Source organism: Oncorhynchus clarkii, chromosome 1, assembly GCF_045791955.1.
Source record: "Oncorhynchus clarkii lewisi isolate Uvic-CL-2024 chromosome 1, UVic_Ocla_1.0, whole genome shotgun sequence".
In the NCBI taxonomy this organism is placed as follows: Eukaryota; Metazoa; Chordata; class Actinopteri; order Salmoniformes; family Salmonidae; genus Oncorhynchus; species Oncorhynchus clarkii.
In genome coordinates, this window is record NC_092147.1 from 83,794,232 (window position 1) to 83,809,954 (window position 15,723).

General features: G+C 43.4%; 2 protein-coding genes across 2 annotated transcripts; both read right to left on the reverse strand.

The window, feature by feature from the left end:
* Nucleotides 1–367: 367 nt before the first annotated feature.
* LOC139409697 (circumsporozoite protein-like) lies at nt 368–2,842 on the reverse strand. Its single transcript, XM_071155120.1, has 4 exons — nt 2,795–2,842; nt 1,191–1,656; nt 702–938; nt 368–471 (listed from the first exon to the last, which is right to left on the reverse strand). Exons 1-4 carry the CDS (start codon nt 2,840–2,842, stop codon nt 368–370), a joined length of 855 nt encoding a protein of 284 aa, XP_071011221.1.
* A 3,688-nt stretch (nt 2,843–6,530) lies between these two features.
* On the reverse strand, nt 6,531–12,654 carry LOC139418044 (orthodenticle homeobox 1). The gene is made up of 4 exons (XM_071167157.1): nt 12,334–12,654; nt 10,156–10,345; nt 9,371–9,522; nt 6,531–7,983 (listed from the first exon to the last, which is right to left on the reverse strand). The coding sequence occupies exons 2-4, from the start codon at nt 10,250–10,252 to the stop codon at nt 7,234–7,236; spliced, it is 999 nt and encodes a 332-aa protein (XP_071023258.1). The 5' UTR covers nt 10,253–10,345; nt 12,334–12,654; the 3' UTR covers nt 6,531–7,233.
* Nucleotides 12,655–15,723: the final 3,069 nt, after the last annotated feature.

Genomic DNA, 15,723 nt, shown 5'->3' on the forward strand with positions numbered 1-15,723 from the left:
TTTCTCTGTCCCTCTGTCTCTCTCTGTCTGTCTCTCTCTGTGTCTCTGTCTGTCTCTCTCTGTCTCTCTGGCTGTCTCTCGTGTCTGTTTCTCTGTCCCTCTGTCTCTCTCTGTGTCTCTGTCTGTGTCTCTGTCTGTCTTTCTGGCTGTCTCGTAGCCTAGCCTATAGCCTTCTATATCAGATGTAATAATAGTCCATGACAGATGTGTTGGTGTTGGGTACATTTTCCATCCTTTTGTTTCCCCCAATCAACCCTAGTCAGATCAGTGATGACCTCAAAGAAGGAAAGAAGCCCTCCATGCACAGGATTAGAACTGGGCCATCCAAGTCAAACACCTTGAGGGGAGCCGGGGTCATGAGAGGAGCCTAGGAGCCGGGGCCTTGAGGGGAGCCGGGGTCATGAGAGGAGCCGGGGCCTTGAGGGGAGCCGGGGTCATGAGAGGAGCCGGGGCCTTGAGGGGAGCCGGGGCCTTGAGAGGAGCCTAGGAGCTGGGGCCTTGAGAGGAGCCTAGGAGCCGGGGCCTTGAGGGGAACCGGGGCCTTGAGGGGAGCCGGGGCCTTGAATGGAGTCTGGGTCTTGAGGGGAGCCTAGGAGCCGGGGCCATGAGGGGAACCGGGGCCTTGAGAGGAGCCGGGGCCTTGAGGGGAACCGGGGCCTTGAGAGGAGCCTAGGAGCCGGGGCCTTGAGGGGAGCCAGGGCCTTGAGGGGAGCCGGGGCCTTGAGGGGAGCCTAGGAGCCCGGGGTCTTGAGGGGAGCCGGGGCCTTGAGGGGAGCCGGGGCCTTCAGGGGAGCCGGGGCCTTGAGGGGAGCCTAGGAGCCCGGGGCCTTGAGGGGAACCGGGGCCTTGAGGGGAGCCGGGGCCTTGAGAGGAGTCTGGGTCTTGAGGGGAGCCGGGGCCATGAGGGAAGCCTAGGAGCCGGGGGTCTTGAGGGGAGCCTAGGAGCCGGGGGTCTTGAGGGGAGCCAGAGTTTTGAGTGTGATGCGAGCAGCAGTCAGGGAGAGCTAGCTTGTGTTCCAAATGGCACCCTAGTCCCATAGGGCCCTGGTCAAAAGTAGTGCACTATATAGGGAATAGGGTGACATTTTGGACAGAGACTTGGTGTGCACTCAGCTGGGCTTTACCTATCCAAACCTAGTAGGAATACTGTGAATGCACTCCCTGGGTTGTCATGGGGATGAGTAAGCTGCTTTCAGCTAGGAAGGAAGTTCCTTTTTCTCTGGGGCTTGGAAGCTTTCTCTGGGGCTTGGAGGCTTTCTCTGGGGCTTGGAGGCTTTCTCTGGGGCTTGGAGGCTTTCTCTGGGGCTTGGAGGCTTTCTCTGGGGCTTTGAGGCTTTCTCTGGGGCTTGGAGGCTTTCTCTGGGGCTTGGAGGCTTTCTCTGGGGCTTGGAGGCTTTCTCTGGGGCTTGGAGGCTTTCTCTGGGGCTTGGAGGCTTTCTCTGGGGCTTGGAGGCTTTCTCTTGGGCTTTGAGGCTTTCTCTGGGGCTTGGAGGCTTTCTCTTGGGCTTTGAGGCTTTCTCTGGGGCTTGGAGGCTTTCTCTGGGGCTTGGAGGCTTTCTCTGGGGCTTGGAGGCTTTCTCTGGGGCTTGGAGGCTTTCTCTTGGGCTTGGAGGCTTTCTCTGGGGCTTGGAGGCTTTCTCTGGGGCTTGGACGGACCTGACCATCACATAACAGGAGAAAAAGCGTTTCATCCTTTTATTGCGGTTTTGAAGTGTAACATTAAAGAGGTCTTGTGCTGCTGCTCACCGCTGTTGAAAGTGTCTGTTTATGATTAGTATCAAATCAGGTAAAAAATGTTGATGACATTCGAAAGTCAAACATTGTGAGTATTTTTCTAAATGACAAACTATCTCAGAGGGGAAAAGTGTCTTGCTGGCTGACTGTGCAAAACGGGTCTCGAAAAAGCTGCCCTGCCACTTAATTAATTACCTCTTGCAACACCACCAATTATCAATTGGAATCTAAAACGTTTGATTCTTGTACCAGTCCCAGACATAATTGACGCATAAAACAAAACCAAAATACCTGCCGAACAAAACCCAAGTCTGCCCGACAGGACGGCCTCGTATCACAAAGCACCATTGAAACTAGAGCCGTCACTCCTGACTACACCGTGTCGGTACAGGGTCATGTTCATTCGGCCCCAAACGGGGGAAAAAACAGACAAGCAGGGAGGAACTACTTTGGACTTGTCCAATAAGAAATGTGAATTATCCATTTGCGAAACGCTTTGCTACGTTGTGCACCTTAGAACACGACCCCGTTAAACTCTGTTTAACCTCTTCCTCAGGTAAGTATCCTCCCAGGCCCCGGCCCCATGCCGTCTCGCTCCTCAGACCGACCTATCAACACGTGAAGATGCTGACGTCTGGCGACGCTAGACAGCCAATGAAAAACCAGGTTGGATGAGAAAAGGAGGAGGAGAATTGTCCCAGCATGCAGGTTGTGCTATCGGTCCATCTCGGGGAAGGCCCACTGGATCTCTCTCTCATACACATAATATCTCCGGCTTGTCAGATCTCCCACACTCACTGATATAAATCACATTCGCGTATGCCAAAACAACAACAACAAAAAGGTCCAGCACAGTTAATTTCCTGGATAGGATAGTTGGAAAAACGTCAACAGGTATTTGAGCCTATCCAGAGGATATGCTTCCAATGGCACCCTATGCCCTATATAGTGCACTACTACTGTATATTGACCCTGGTTAAAAGTAGGGCATAGGATGAAATTTGGAACGCGGACCAGGCTCACTCAGGCAGAAAGTAGCTAGGCCATAGGGTCAGTTCACCCTGAGGGATACGGTGACCTGGCGATCCAGGGAGCCAGAGGAGGACATCTCCAACCCACATGGACCCTGTTCTTGACTCAATACGGGCCATGTGATGTCATTCCCACAGACACCGTCTGAGGCTGTTGATCCGTCATTAATAATAATGGTGTGAAGGGGCGGGATTTAATGACTGACCAGCGGATTGACTTTGTTGCTCTCAGAGACACAGTTTAGTTTTATATTTGACTCTGGTTGTTCTTTACAGACTATCATCTAGACAATTACATGTAGAAAAACTGTTTTCAAATGAGCTTGGATGGTTCTGACAACATGAAAAGGTCACTTTGGAAGGAATAAAGTTTGTGATAAGTTTATAGGAGTGATCGTAAAGTCATACACTGTACACATTACAGGCCCTGGTGCTAACATGGTAGAGAGTCCTGATTGGGTACACATTGTGTTCACGTTTTCAGACAGCTGTAGACGATTAAAAGACTCATTGAGAACTGATTGTGATCAGATCTTCCATGTATAAACTGACAAGATCAGGACGACGGACGCATGTTAGTGGCAGGTATAAACGTGACTAGAGATGGATAGACAGCTAAGCGCTAGAGTTTATCTGTAATGCGAAAGAGCCACGTTAAAGCGCGACTGACACTTAAAGGCAATGTTCCGCTGCATATATCGGCCCAATCGGAAATTACCTTCACATTTCTATTGCAATCTGTAACACTTCAGAGATGCAGTCTGAGTAGAGCCCCTTAAGGTCATTTTTCGATTGCAACATGTTTAGCGTTTACCGTGAATGTGGAAACATTGCCTTTAAGAGGGGCATAGCTGAAAATGGACAATGAGATTGAATCTAGCCCTAAGGTTTGACCTTTACACCTAAAAGGCCATGGCAAAACAAAATGTGTGCTGACCCATTGGCTGTGGCCTGCAAGTTCCTGCTCACCTCTCTTAGGTTCCAACTGGTGTCGCTACATTGAGCTTTTAGTAGTAATATATTGATTATGCAGAGAAAATACAGCAATTTAGGCTGCGTTTACACTGGTAGCCCGAATCTGATATTTTGCCACTAATTGGTCTTTTGACCATTCAGATCAGATTTCTTTTGACAATAATAGGGCAAATATATCAGAATTTGCCTGCCTGTGTAAACACAGCTGAAATAATCCCTTACAGTAAACGCTGCATATATCGTCTCTTTAAGGCTGCGTTTACACAGGCAGCCAAATATTATACTCTTTTGACCAATCACAAGTCCTTTCACGTCAGATCATTTTTGAGCTGCTATGATTGGTCAAAAGATCAATTAGTTGGGGTAAAAGATCAGAATTGGGCTGCCTGCTTAAAAGCAGCTTTATTGCAGCTTTGAGACTTTGAAAAGACCGATGTTTTGTATAAGCAATGCGAGTAGCCAAGCCTGCACGCATTATCTACCTGACATAAATTAGAATTAACAGGATTTGAAAAGCCATTCAAGATTATTCCTTTTGATGCAATTAAAATGGCAACATTCACTAAATCAGGCCTCGTTTTCTGTATGAATCTGCACATGCTATTCTATTGCTGTATCGGAAGTTGTGTAACTAACATTCGCTGTCATTGACAACATGTGCAAAGCCAATTATCCTAGTCATATTTTACAGTATTTCTTTTTATTATGTAGCGTGTATATGTCTGAACGAAAAGGACTATATTTTATTTCATGGGTGGATGTTTAAAACAAAACGGATAAGCTAATCCAGTCTCTTATCCCTTGCGTGATTAGTTTATACAGAAGTAATGGACAACACAGGATAGATAGTGAGAGAGTATGGAATATGCGAGTTTACACCGAATAGGGCAACACATTACATAATCTACTTTTTACATAATTTGAGAAATCTTTTGAATTAATAAGTCCCAACAGTATTTTAAAAACGAAATGGTAGCCTTATGTTTATTAATCGTCTCAATATAGGAGACATAGGCAACTATTTATTTAACGAAATTATAAAGTAAGGGACCATGAAATGGACCGTTCTGAAAAATGTTTTAAATCGAATGTTCCACCTGACCTATGCGTCAAACCAATTCCGTTGTGCCAAATCCAATTTCTAATTCTCAAGTCCTGGTCGTGTTTGTTGGAAAGTGTTTCACGTAAGAGCACGAGGCTACAGAATACTCGAATTCCTTTTTTAAAAAGTACCCAAGATTGGTTGCAAATGTTTGATGCAGATTTAACAAATCCTGCCCGCGTGTTTGTGTACACTCGCGGTGTCGCAGACGTCTCAAAGCGCACGCGGGCATACTCGAACAAACATGTATGTTATGTTCTAGTTAGCAAGAGGCTGCGGATTTCAAATGGAACCGTATTCCATTTTTATTCTCCACAATGTAGGAAATATAGGTGCCATTTGGGACGCAAGCCAGTGTGTTTATTTAGCTGGTACTGCATACTATTCATCATTAAAGGGGCAATCTGGGATTTGTTGATAGGTCCCTTAATCAACTTTCAGGTTTGTTGCAAATAGATGGCCTGTGCATTATGCCTGTATTCCTAGAAGAAAGATCCTGTGCAGCTAAAATGAAATAGTCCAATTCTAACTATTATAACTACAAAGCCTACAACTAATAAAGAACGGTGCCTTGTCAAAGATTGTTTTTGGTCTTAGCCTTCAGAGTTCAACCATGTTGGATCTTCCTCTGACAGTATCATTATCCGCGTGGCCTTCGCACACTGTTAAAACATGCACGTCTTAACAACCTTGCCAAAACGCCGCCGATTTTCCCTTTTTTTAATGGGTTTATGCCCTCGAGCTGCCTCCCTCTCCGCTTTTTGACCCGCTAACCCGGCCCCACCTACGTAATTACCGCATCAGAGGCGGTGAAATTCTTCCAGGTTATTTGGAATAAACGCGACTCTCGGCGCTACACTGAAAAACCGCACGTTTGTAATTATATGCGCATTCAATTACTCCGTGATCAAAATGTGACAGACTCAATATTTAAAGCGTTTTAACGCTGCATGTCAAAAAAAAATACGTTTAATTTCCCTAAAGCAATAAGTGATTTCAGCGTTTCAATTTGACCACAGGGATTAAATAAACACTCTTAAATGTAAAATGTCCTGTAGGCCTACACGATGTATTTTAACTTGTTTTAATTATGGGAGTCATTTGCATCAATTCACCCCGTTAGGCCTACACTTAGTCTAATTAACAGTTCAACACGCATATAAAACAAAGTGTGACTTGTTTACATGGAAACAGGAATCCTACATAAATTAGGGCATAGGCTATGCCTACCTGCACACAAAACCAGTACAGGCACTTATATCAGTCCAAGTCAAGCACTGGGTGAAATTGTAGGCTAATTCGGGTCAAACACAGAATCCACTAAGAAATATGAGTTGACGGATCTTTATTGAATGGATAAGGGTGTTCGCCTTGAGATACATTCAACATTTCACTGGCATCTTGGAACAGCAAATCCACATTCTTAAAAAGGATTCATTTGACTCCAACAGGAAGTCAAGTGCCATTGTTAAAATATGTCAAATTTTACGATTGACAAATGCCAGAGTCAGGAGGTATGTTCGAAACATTTAACTTTTAAAAAGCGCTTTTCCTTTTGAAAAACTGCAGTCCTGATTGAGCATGATGTTTTACTTTTATATTTTCTCATTTAGTTTCTCCAGGACATTTCAAGTTGTCTAATGCATTTTTTTGTCTATAAAAGGAAAACGTATATAAAAAAAAAAAAAAATGGAACTTCATGGCCAATTCGTTATCTTTGGAATGATTTACATCGGCTATAGTTTTTTCAAAGTTCTTATTAAACAATTTCAAATTCAGAAACACCAACTAAACGTGGTCACTGTAACTGACCCAAATACATATATACATATTTCAACGCCTTTACGTCGCTGACTAAAATCTCTTTCATCCTAAAAATAACACATTTCAGAAATAAAAACAGGATTTGATTGGAAATGGACGGAGGTAAGCAGCGCGTGCACTGGCACGGTGACGGTAGGTAATCCTCATCTTTCCAGAGACAGACATGAGTGCATCGCCAGAGCCAGGACAGGAGGACGCTAGTGGTCACAGAAGTTTGGTTGAAACAACATTTGTTAAAACAGTCCATAGTTAAAAGGTCGAAACATTTCTTCATTGACAAAAGTAAAAACGACTTTTCAATCAAGCCCACAGCCCTCTCTCAAGTTGTTTTCATAAGCATAAAAAGGGACCGTTTATTGAAAATAATAAAAAAAATAAGTCCAATCAATGAGCTTCTGTCCATCCAAACTATAATTGCTGTTACTTTAAAGTTCATATACTTTTTTTCTCTTTAAAAATCAACAAATGATGAGTGAGGAAACCAAATAGGGAAGGAGAGAAAATACAGAAGGGAGAAAAAAAAAGTAAACCAATCACAAGACATGAGTCCCCTGGTCTTTGTAGTCCTCACAAGACTTGGAACCTCCAGGAGGCCTGGTCTTTGTAGTCCAAGCAGTCACTGGCATTAAAGTTGAGTTTCCACGAGGAGGCCGCTGTCTGCTCTTTATAATCCAAGCAGTCTGAACCATTGAAGGCCAGGCCAGTGCCTCCGTAAGCCTGGTGATGGTGGTGGTGATGGTGTCCTGAAGACTGACTGATGTGGTGGTGCGGGTGACCCGACATAGAAGAGGCCGTCATGGGGCTGAGCTGGTGGTGTGGGTGAGAGTGCATGGGGGCCAGGTAGGAGCCGCAGTCCACCCCGCTGAAGTAGGAGCTGGACGGGGTAGGGTTGTAGGAGCCGTAGCCTGTCGTCTGGTTGTAGGACATGGGATAGGAGGAGGTGGCCGAGACCGACCCCGAGACCGACCGCTGCATGCAGGAGGCGTTGGACGGGGGTCCTGGGGGCTCGGCGAGCGGCGGGGCGGAGGCGGGTGTTAACGGGCCGTTGCCCGGGGAGATGGCGGGACTCCAAATAGACGAGACAGCGCTGATGGAGGTAGAGGTGTTGCTGAGGCCTGCCCCCGCGTGATTGGTGGAGGAGGAGGAAGAAGAGGAGGAGACTGCGCTGGAGACGGCAGGCGGGGTGAACTGGCCGCTGCTCTCCGACCCGGTGCTCTCCCTCGCCGGAGAGGACTTCTTCTTGGCCGGACGGGCCTTGGTACTGTTGCCGCTCTGTGCCTGCTGCCGACACTTCGCCCTTCGGTTTTTGAACCACACCTAGAACCAAACAGAGAATCAACTGTTAAAGCACACCTAGAACCAAACAGAGAATCAACTGTTAAACCACACCTAGAACCAAACAGAGAATCAACAGAAAATCAACTGTTAAAGCACACCTAGAACCAAACAGAGAATCAACTGTTAAAGCACACCTAGAACCAAACAGAGAATCAACTGTTAAAGCACACCTAGAACCAAACAGAACCTATCAACCATTAAAACCGAACCAAACGCAACCAACCAAATGTTAAAGCCACACCTAACCAAACCAAGAGGTAGCAACCCAGCCATCCGATACAACAGGCTCTCACAGTACATTTCTAAAGGGAAAAGGCCATGATAGAACAACATTATGGAGGTAAATTGGTGTTATTAGGTATCAATGTTAATTTCCACCCAGGCCTGTTCCCTTCTAGCAGCATGAGTCTCTAGTTTCATACCTTATGCGTGTCCCAAATGGCACCCTATTCCCTACATAGTGCACTACTTTTGACCAGGGTCCATAGGGTGTCCCATAGGGCACTGATCAAAATTAGTTCACTATGTAGGGAATAGGGTGCCATTTGGGATGCCACCCTTGTAGATAACAGGTGATAGAGTTTCTCTTCAGAGCAGAGTAACTCTATAGCACCAAGAGGGGAGGATCATGTAGAGCATTTGGTTTCACACGCATTCTAACAACAACTTAAAAATGGTGAGAGGTTGGCCTTGGTGCCGACCTCATGGCTTTTAAAACCCATTTGCTCAGAACATGAGTAGCCCATAGGACTGTGTGTGAGAGACTCATGTTAAATTTAACAAAGCTATATCCAAGAAAATAATAATAAATGGCATGTCGGCACCCTGAAGAAGGCAAAGTGATGCTGAAACGCCGGCCATTTACCCAATAAATTACCAGGAGTTCATATGTGGAGGAAGAGACTGTTTTTATGGCATCCGACAGTGAACCTTTAATTGGTGTTCATATTTTAGGTCTGGTCATCACTACCCTGGATGGCAGTCAGTTTTGATAACAACTATTGAATGAACTACAGATAACAACACCATTCCTCAGATAGTCACGTGGTATAGCCAATACTATATGTATATAGAGGCTACCCAGTCCATAGCTCACCAAATCACTAATACAAGCTCAATGACTTTATAGGGAAACGTCATTGCGGCACTATTGAAGCTAACTCCTAGCCGTGAGAAATATGGCTTAAGTAAAGTATATCTTTTCCATGGAACATAAGAGGGGGGGGCTACAGGGGTGGGCGGCTATACTGTGCGTCATTGAGTTGGTTACAACAACCCTAATCCTTGAACCAATCCCTGAGATTAATGAATCGCTGTCTCCCAAAAAGCAGAGCGAATGCCGTTTAAAAAAAAGTTGACATTTTACCTGGACCCTGGATTCCGGAAGGTTAATTTTCAGTGCGACCTCTTCGCGCATGAAGATATCCGGATACCTAGTTTTAGCAAAGAGCGACTCGAGGATGTCCAACTGCGAGCGCGTGAACGTGGTGCGTTCACGACGCTGTTTTCTAGGCGTCGCTGAAACAGAGAGAGTAAGAGATTTGAAATGAAAGCTTTAAAATGATTTGTCTATTTTGAGCAGAAACACTAATCATATGAAGACTATAATTCGTGCCACTTGAGCAATATTGAGCTAGTCTATTTTTGTCCTACCAGTCAACATTTCATTATGTTATAATGAGATAAGAAATATCAAATTGTATATCGATGTAGCCTACCAACTATACAAAAATTAAACTATCAAAAAATACAATCGATTTTTAGTTTCCACAATTAGGATATTTATTTTCACTTTTTCATGGCTAAACATGCGCAAATCCACTTCAAATAAAGTTTGATATCGAGTTGTAGCCTATTACGTTCAGAATCAATACTATCTTTATCCAACATGTGGTGTCCTCAAACCCGGACCAGGTCGAAACCAGCAGCGGGTACACTGCGGACATTATCGTTGGCTGTTCAGACATGTTGTATGTTTGGTTACTGACTATAAGTTTGTCCTTATTGGTTACATTTCCATTTGGAGAGAGACATCTCAGAGTGTGTGAGCCCCGGGCGATGGGCCGTGCACCGAGCTAGCCTGACATCCAGAACCTGTTTCGCTAACACATTCCACTCAAACACTGGCGGATGCGAGGCGCTTATCCCTACCTGGGTAGCCCACAGACGGGTGCAGTAGGTCCATGGCGGAGCCGCTGAGCCCTAGGCCATTCATGCCGTAGGGGGGCTGTTTGAGGTATGACATCATGCTAGAGGCAGTCACGGGTCCCCCCAGATCTTGCCAATAGTTCGATTTCCCCCGATGTTGCAGCTTGACGAGAGAGGGGCCGATGTAAGTGCACTGCAAAAATAAAAATGTATGGATTAAGACAAATAGTTCGACGTAAATCAGTGCTGGATCAGTGCTGTTTTTCTTCCTTTGAGATGCGTTGGGAATGGCCTGGTTATGATTTCCAAAGTTTAACAAAATACTGTTTGTTGGACATTCCGTGATTTACAAATAACATGTTCCTCTTTGCGTCTCTGAATTTAGACCTACAGTACAGGTCTGATTTAGTATTCCCAACTATAATACTCACTATGATTCATCTTGAAGAGTGTGTATGTATATAAAATAATCTCAAAACAAATGTATTCATTAAATTAATTCGGTTGTGGGTTAAAACTGCGTGGTTTATGTATGGCTTTTTAAATGTCGTATAGTCTCTATATGGAACATAATGTATTGTTGGTGTCTATTCTACCAAAAACATCTGCAGGTGTTAATTAAACTAGCTAAATAAATCCATTATTCACTTTTTATTAATATGTGTGAGCCGTTTCCTAGAACCCTAAAGATAAACTAACGTCCGATGCTTTGTGTCTGAACTGGATTGGCCAGATTTGACTTCATCATAATTGTGCATGATCTCCTTTTTGTCGTTTAGCTCATCTTGTTGAATAACATGTTACATAAAGCCTAAGTGTTGGGCTATCGGCTTGATATGCACCCCACTTGAATCCGTTGGACTCAATTACACACCGTCAGTATGGGCCATTGTCTCTACCCCGTGGCATGGAGGCTGTCGAACTAAATCAACTCAGAAAATAGTTATATATATATATATATCTCTCGATGAGAGATGTGTCAAACTATGGTGCTATAGGTTAATAATTCCAGTTTGAGAAATGTGTTTTTTTTGATAGGGCCAAAGAAAGTTGCTCTGGTCCGGGGATGTGTACGTGTAAGTAGGCCTCGTTCCCATAGTCTCATTTATTCTCAAACTGAAACAGTCTAATAGAAACTCAGTCTTTGAGCCCTCAATGACACCCATTAGGAAACACTTGTTTTACTAATCAACTACTATTTAGAGCTGTCGGGCTCATTCTATTACAAAAAAAGTTAGTTTAGCATAAGTACAAAGTGGAGTCCTTAAGTAGCCCAATATAGCTGGAAAGGTATAACCTAAAAACATGGCCACGCTTCACTGTATCGGTTGGTTGTTGACATTTAGAAGCCAACATTTGACTTGCCACTTCCAATTATCGTTAGGCTACTAACGTGCACGGAGGGAGGGTGGGGGGGACAATCCAAAATTAAAAATCTGGAAATTAAATTGGACGTTAACGAGCGGAAACTCATCTCTTCTATTCAGCGAGATGACTATCTGGCCCCCGTGCTGTGCGGCCCAAACCGCGGCTCTTATTTCTGTGTATTCGGACGGTTCTTTAAAACGGCATTTTCAGCCCCTGCTCTGTTTAAAGGAGTGATTTGAAAAGGAGACATCTTCGTGCAAATGAACCCAATTAGAATTTAGATTAATCCTCGGGGGTGACCATTTCAGAAGACTCCTTATCAGCAAAAGAAATTTAACAAAACCCCATACACGCCTCTCCAATTATCTACTAAGTAGTTTAGACATTTTATCACCCCCCCCCCCCCACACACACACACACAAAAGAAAATAGCATGCCTCAATTGAAATGAAAATCTAAAATTATTAGGCCCTAGTTACATTCGAAGAAGTTGACAACTCGTTTAAATAAAAAAAATCGAAATCAACTTGAAGTCGCTCACTCAGGGGATTTGGCAAGTATTAATTGATCATTCATTTAATAATAGATTAGACAATGGGAGTACGAATCAAACCGCGCACGTATTGTTATAGGACTTTAACCTGTATTTCCTACTGGTTGCGTTGTGTCGCAATCGGAGACAGTGATACATGTATACAGGCTGTGTTTATTTGGCCTAAAGGTTGTTTCAAATGCAGGACAAACTAATTTACACATAAATAAGGATTGAAAAACTATCCTCCAACTTCAATCTAAAGCATTAAAGTAACGTACCTTTTTCTCTCCTTCCTATCCCCAAGCTTCTCTCCTTTAGTAGCCTGGTAAAGGCGACCAGATGAACCCAATGCGGCTATCCACCAATACCGAGGAAGTCTGGATGGCAACCCGAAGACAGAGAACTCAAGACGGCAACTCAAAAACAAATTCAGAGCAAACTGTGCATTATGGAGAAGAGCTGTAGCCTATTGGTTCTCACTTCTCACCCAGCGCGTGCCCTGTCGTTGTTTCCCTGTTAGTCGATCGTGAAGATTTCCGGGTTTTTAAAAACCAAATAAATCAAACTAATTTGCTTGAGTTTTGCGTGGTGTCTGTCACTGTGTTAGGGTGATTGCTAATGTAGACGGATGGAGATTGATCACATTCCCACTACCCTTGCCCCTCTATGAGCGTAGGACACCTGCCGAGCCGCCCACTCTATCCAATCAGTGAGCGTCCTCTCTCTGACAGACAGTGGGGGCTGCCACTCAGCGCTCAGAGTAGCTGTAGAAGCCCCTCCCCTTTCGGTCGAGAAAACAAACCCGGAGAAACCCAGCCCGGACATATTCTCAAAAGCGGAAAACATTTCAGACAGACTGGCAAAGTGGCTCATACGAGCAGTTTTTGCAGTGCACTCGTCCAAACAGACAATTTACGCATAAAATTAACAGCCTGACGCAATACGGAATTCTAATCTAACCAATTTGGCAAATATTATATAGGCTAGGTTTACCTATTTTGGAGACCAAAAAGGGATATGACAGAAATTACAATTATTTTATTCTTAAATAGACGTTTATTATTTATACTTTTATCAAAAAAGGAACGGCAACAGTGAAAATGAACAGGCCCCAAAACCGACTCTTTAATCTGTGGTTGAGAATAAATGCAAGCTATAACCTAGTCGAATATACTTTTTTTTAAACATTGTCAATAACTGGGGGGGGAAAAATACGTTTTACAAACATCATCATGAGATGTCTAACTTGTCCAGATAAAACATTTGGTATTTCGAATTCAATGTTTATTTTTTTTAAATATATATATTTTTCAAAAACACGGAACTAATAGGCTACCAGAAATAGCATAAAAATAATACACATTTAAGCAAGTCGATTTTCTTTTTTATCCAGACTATATTTCTGCCGGGGCGCGTGGGCCTTTATGTTCAGGTCACACAAAAAAAACATTAAATGGCGCTGTTCCAGCCAGAAGAAGCCAAGACATTTATATTCTAATTCCGTGGTTAGTTGACCAACAACATATTACCCATTTCTCTTAAGAGAATCGGTCGATGAGAAAGCACGTATAAATTATCCTTTGAAAAAAAAAACATATTCCATTCAATACATTTGAGGAATGTCTTTCAAAAGAGAGAATGTGACGTAAATAAAAGGGGAAAAAAGTTAAATTGATCCATTTTCATTTTTTATTGTGACCTCCAGCTCATGAATATGAATTAGTTCTAATCCCCCACTTAGAATTACATTTCAGAATGGTCGGCGTTAAATTTAACAGGGATAGACCTTCAACTCACAGACAAGAAACCCAAGGAAAACTCTACCGATCCAGGAAAAAAAGAAGAATGAATTCAGCACACATAAAAATAAAAAGACGGGATCCATTCTCGAGCCACGGAATCAAATCCAATAATTGCTAAATCTCCCTTTGCAACCCCCCTCGTAAAGAAATGCCCTCAACAAAATACTCGTAACAGAATATCATGGACTGTTGCCATAACCGTTTCTCAAAGGGTCGCGAGGAGGAGATGCTCGCTGGACGTTAATAAGAACTCGCTCGGCCTCTTTTGTTGATCTCACAAAATCAACTCATTTTGAGGTGCGAGCTGAAAGCGAGCAAATGTTCAAAGCAAGTGACCGTGGCCTGTAGGAACGAAATGACATGTGTACTATATAGGCCCATCCAATCAGACAGCCTTTCGGTTCCTTCTATAGCTTAGAAAAAGTCATCGACACTTGAAAAGAAAGACGCTGCTGTGGACGGGAAACGAAAAGGAGGAAGAAAGTTATTTGTTGAGTTGTGTGTGAAAGTCTATATAGACGCATAGTGATGCCGTGGCCTCTATAGGCCCTGGTGTTATTACAACTCGAGAGGCAGAGCGAGAGAATTTGAATTGAGAGAGAGAAGGCCCAGGCCTTGACCATGGCTCCAGCCCAGCCCGGACTAAATTCCATCACCCACTCAAACAAACCACGAGGACGATTTCATTCCCACGAGTGAAATCATTATGCAAAAAAATATATAGTACTCAATCCCAACACAAAAGAGACGTGTAATTCTTAAATTCTGCATGAAAATTTGAGGCCAGATTTTCTTGTTTTTCCTCCTGATGTTGGTTGAGACTGTGATAAACCCCGAACAAGTATCAAGTTATCAAGTTGCACCAACCTTTTGTAATAAGAGTATTTTGTCTAATCCCAAATTGCTGTCGAATTTTCTTAATGCTGAGCTCGTAAAGCCTAGGATTAGGAAGCGAGTGTGAGGAGAGGAGAGGAGGGGAAAAAGTTTTGTCCCTTTAGCCGGCAGGATTGGAAGAGGAAGAGAAGGGCTCGCCGATGTTGTCGGAGCTTGTTAAAACGATGAAGCATAAAATACGATATTGTAAGAACCCAGCTCGAGAGGGGAACGGTGGGCTACATGGGTCCCTTGGTACATTTTTCGACGCAGGAAGGTATAATTCAGACTGGCCGAGCAGTTCCCAGCACCTGCGAGGTGAGGCCACAGACTTCAAAGCCTCCACGAGTCACAATACTCTGGAGACAAACCGCTCGCAACGCACAACGAGGATTCTACACCACGCGGCTGCAGAGCTCCAAAAGATGCTGTTTACGATGCGCGTTTCAGACGTTCCTTTATATTAGCTGTAAAATGTATATATATATACATCACTATGCGTATATATTAAAAACTATAGGTATTTTTATCGTCTGCTTGGCTAATTTAGGACCATAAGGCGACCATGCATGGTACACACACAGGTAAGAAAGTATTCCTTTGAGTTGTTGGACAATCATCTGGACTGATTAGTCTTTTATCGAGACTTTTAGAAAATGACAAACATACAAAGAGAACACTTTAAAAGTCTGGATAAACTGCAGCATTTAAAGATAACACTTTAAAAGTCTGGATAAACTGCAGCATAAAGCGCACATTTCAAGTTGGCTATAAATTGAGAAAGGTGACAAGTGTTTATTTTTTGCTAAATAAATAAAATTCATATAGGCCTAATCGCCTACTCTAAAATTAAACGATTTAAAGTTCCATATTCTGCATTTAAGTTTATTATTCCATATTTTCAAAAGGAAATCCATACAATTTGTTTTATAGCATAATTCAATAAATACATGGATAGGCCAAAATCAAAGCTAATCAAACATCTATTTCATA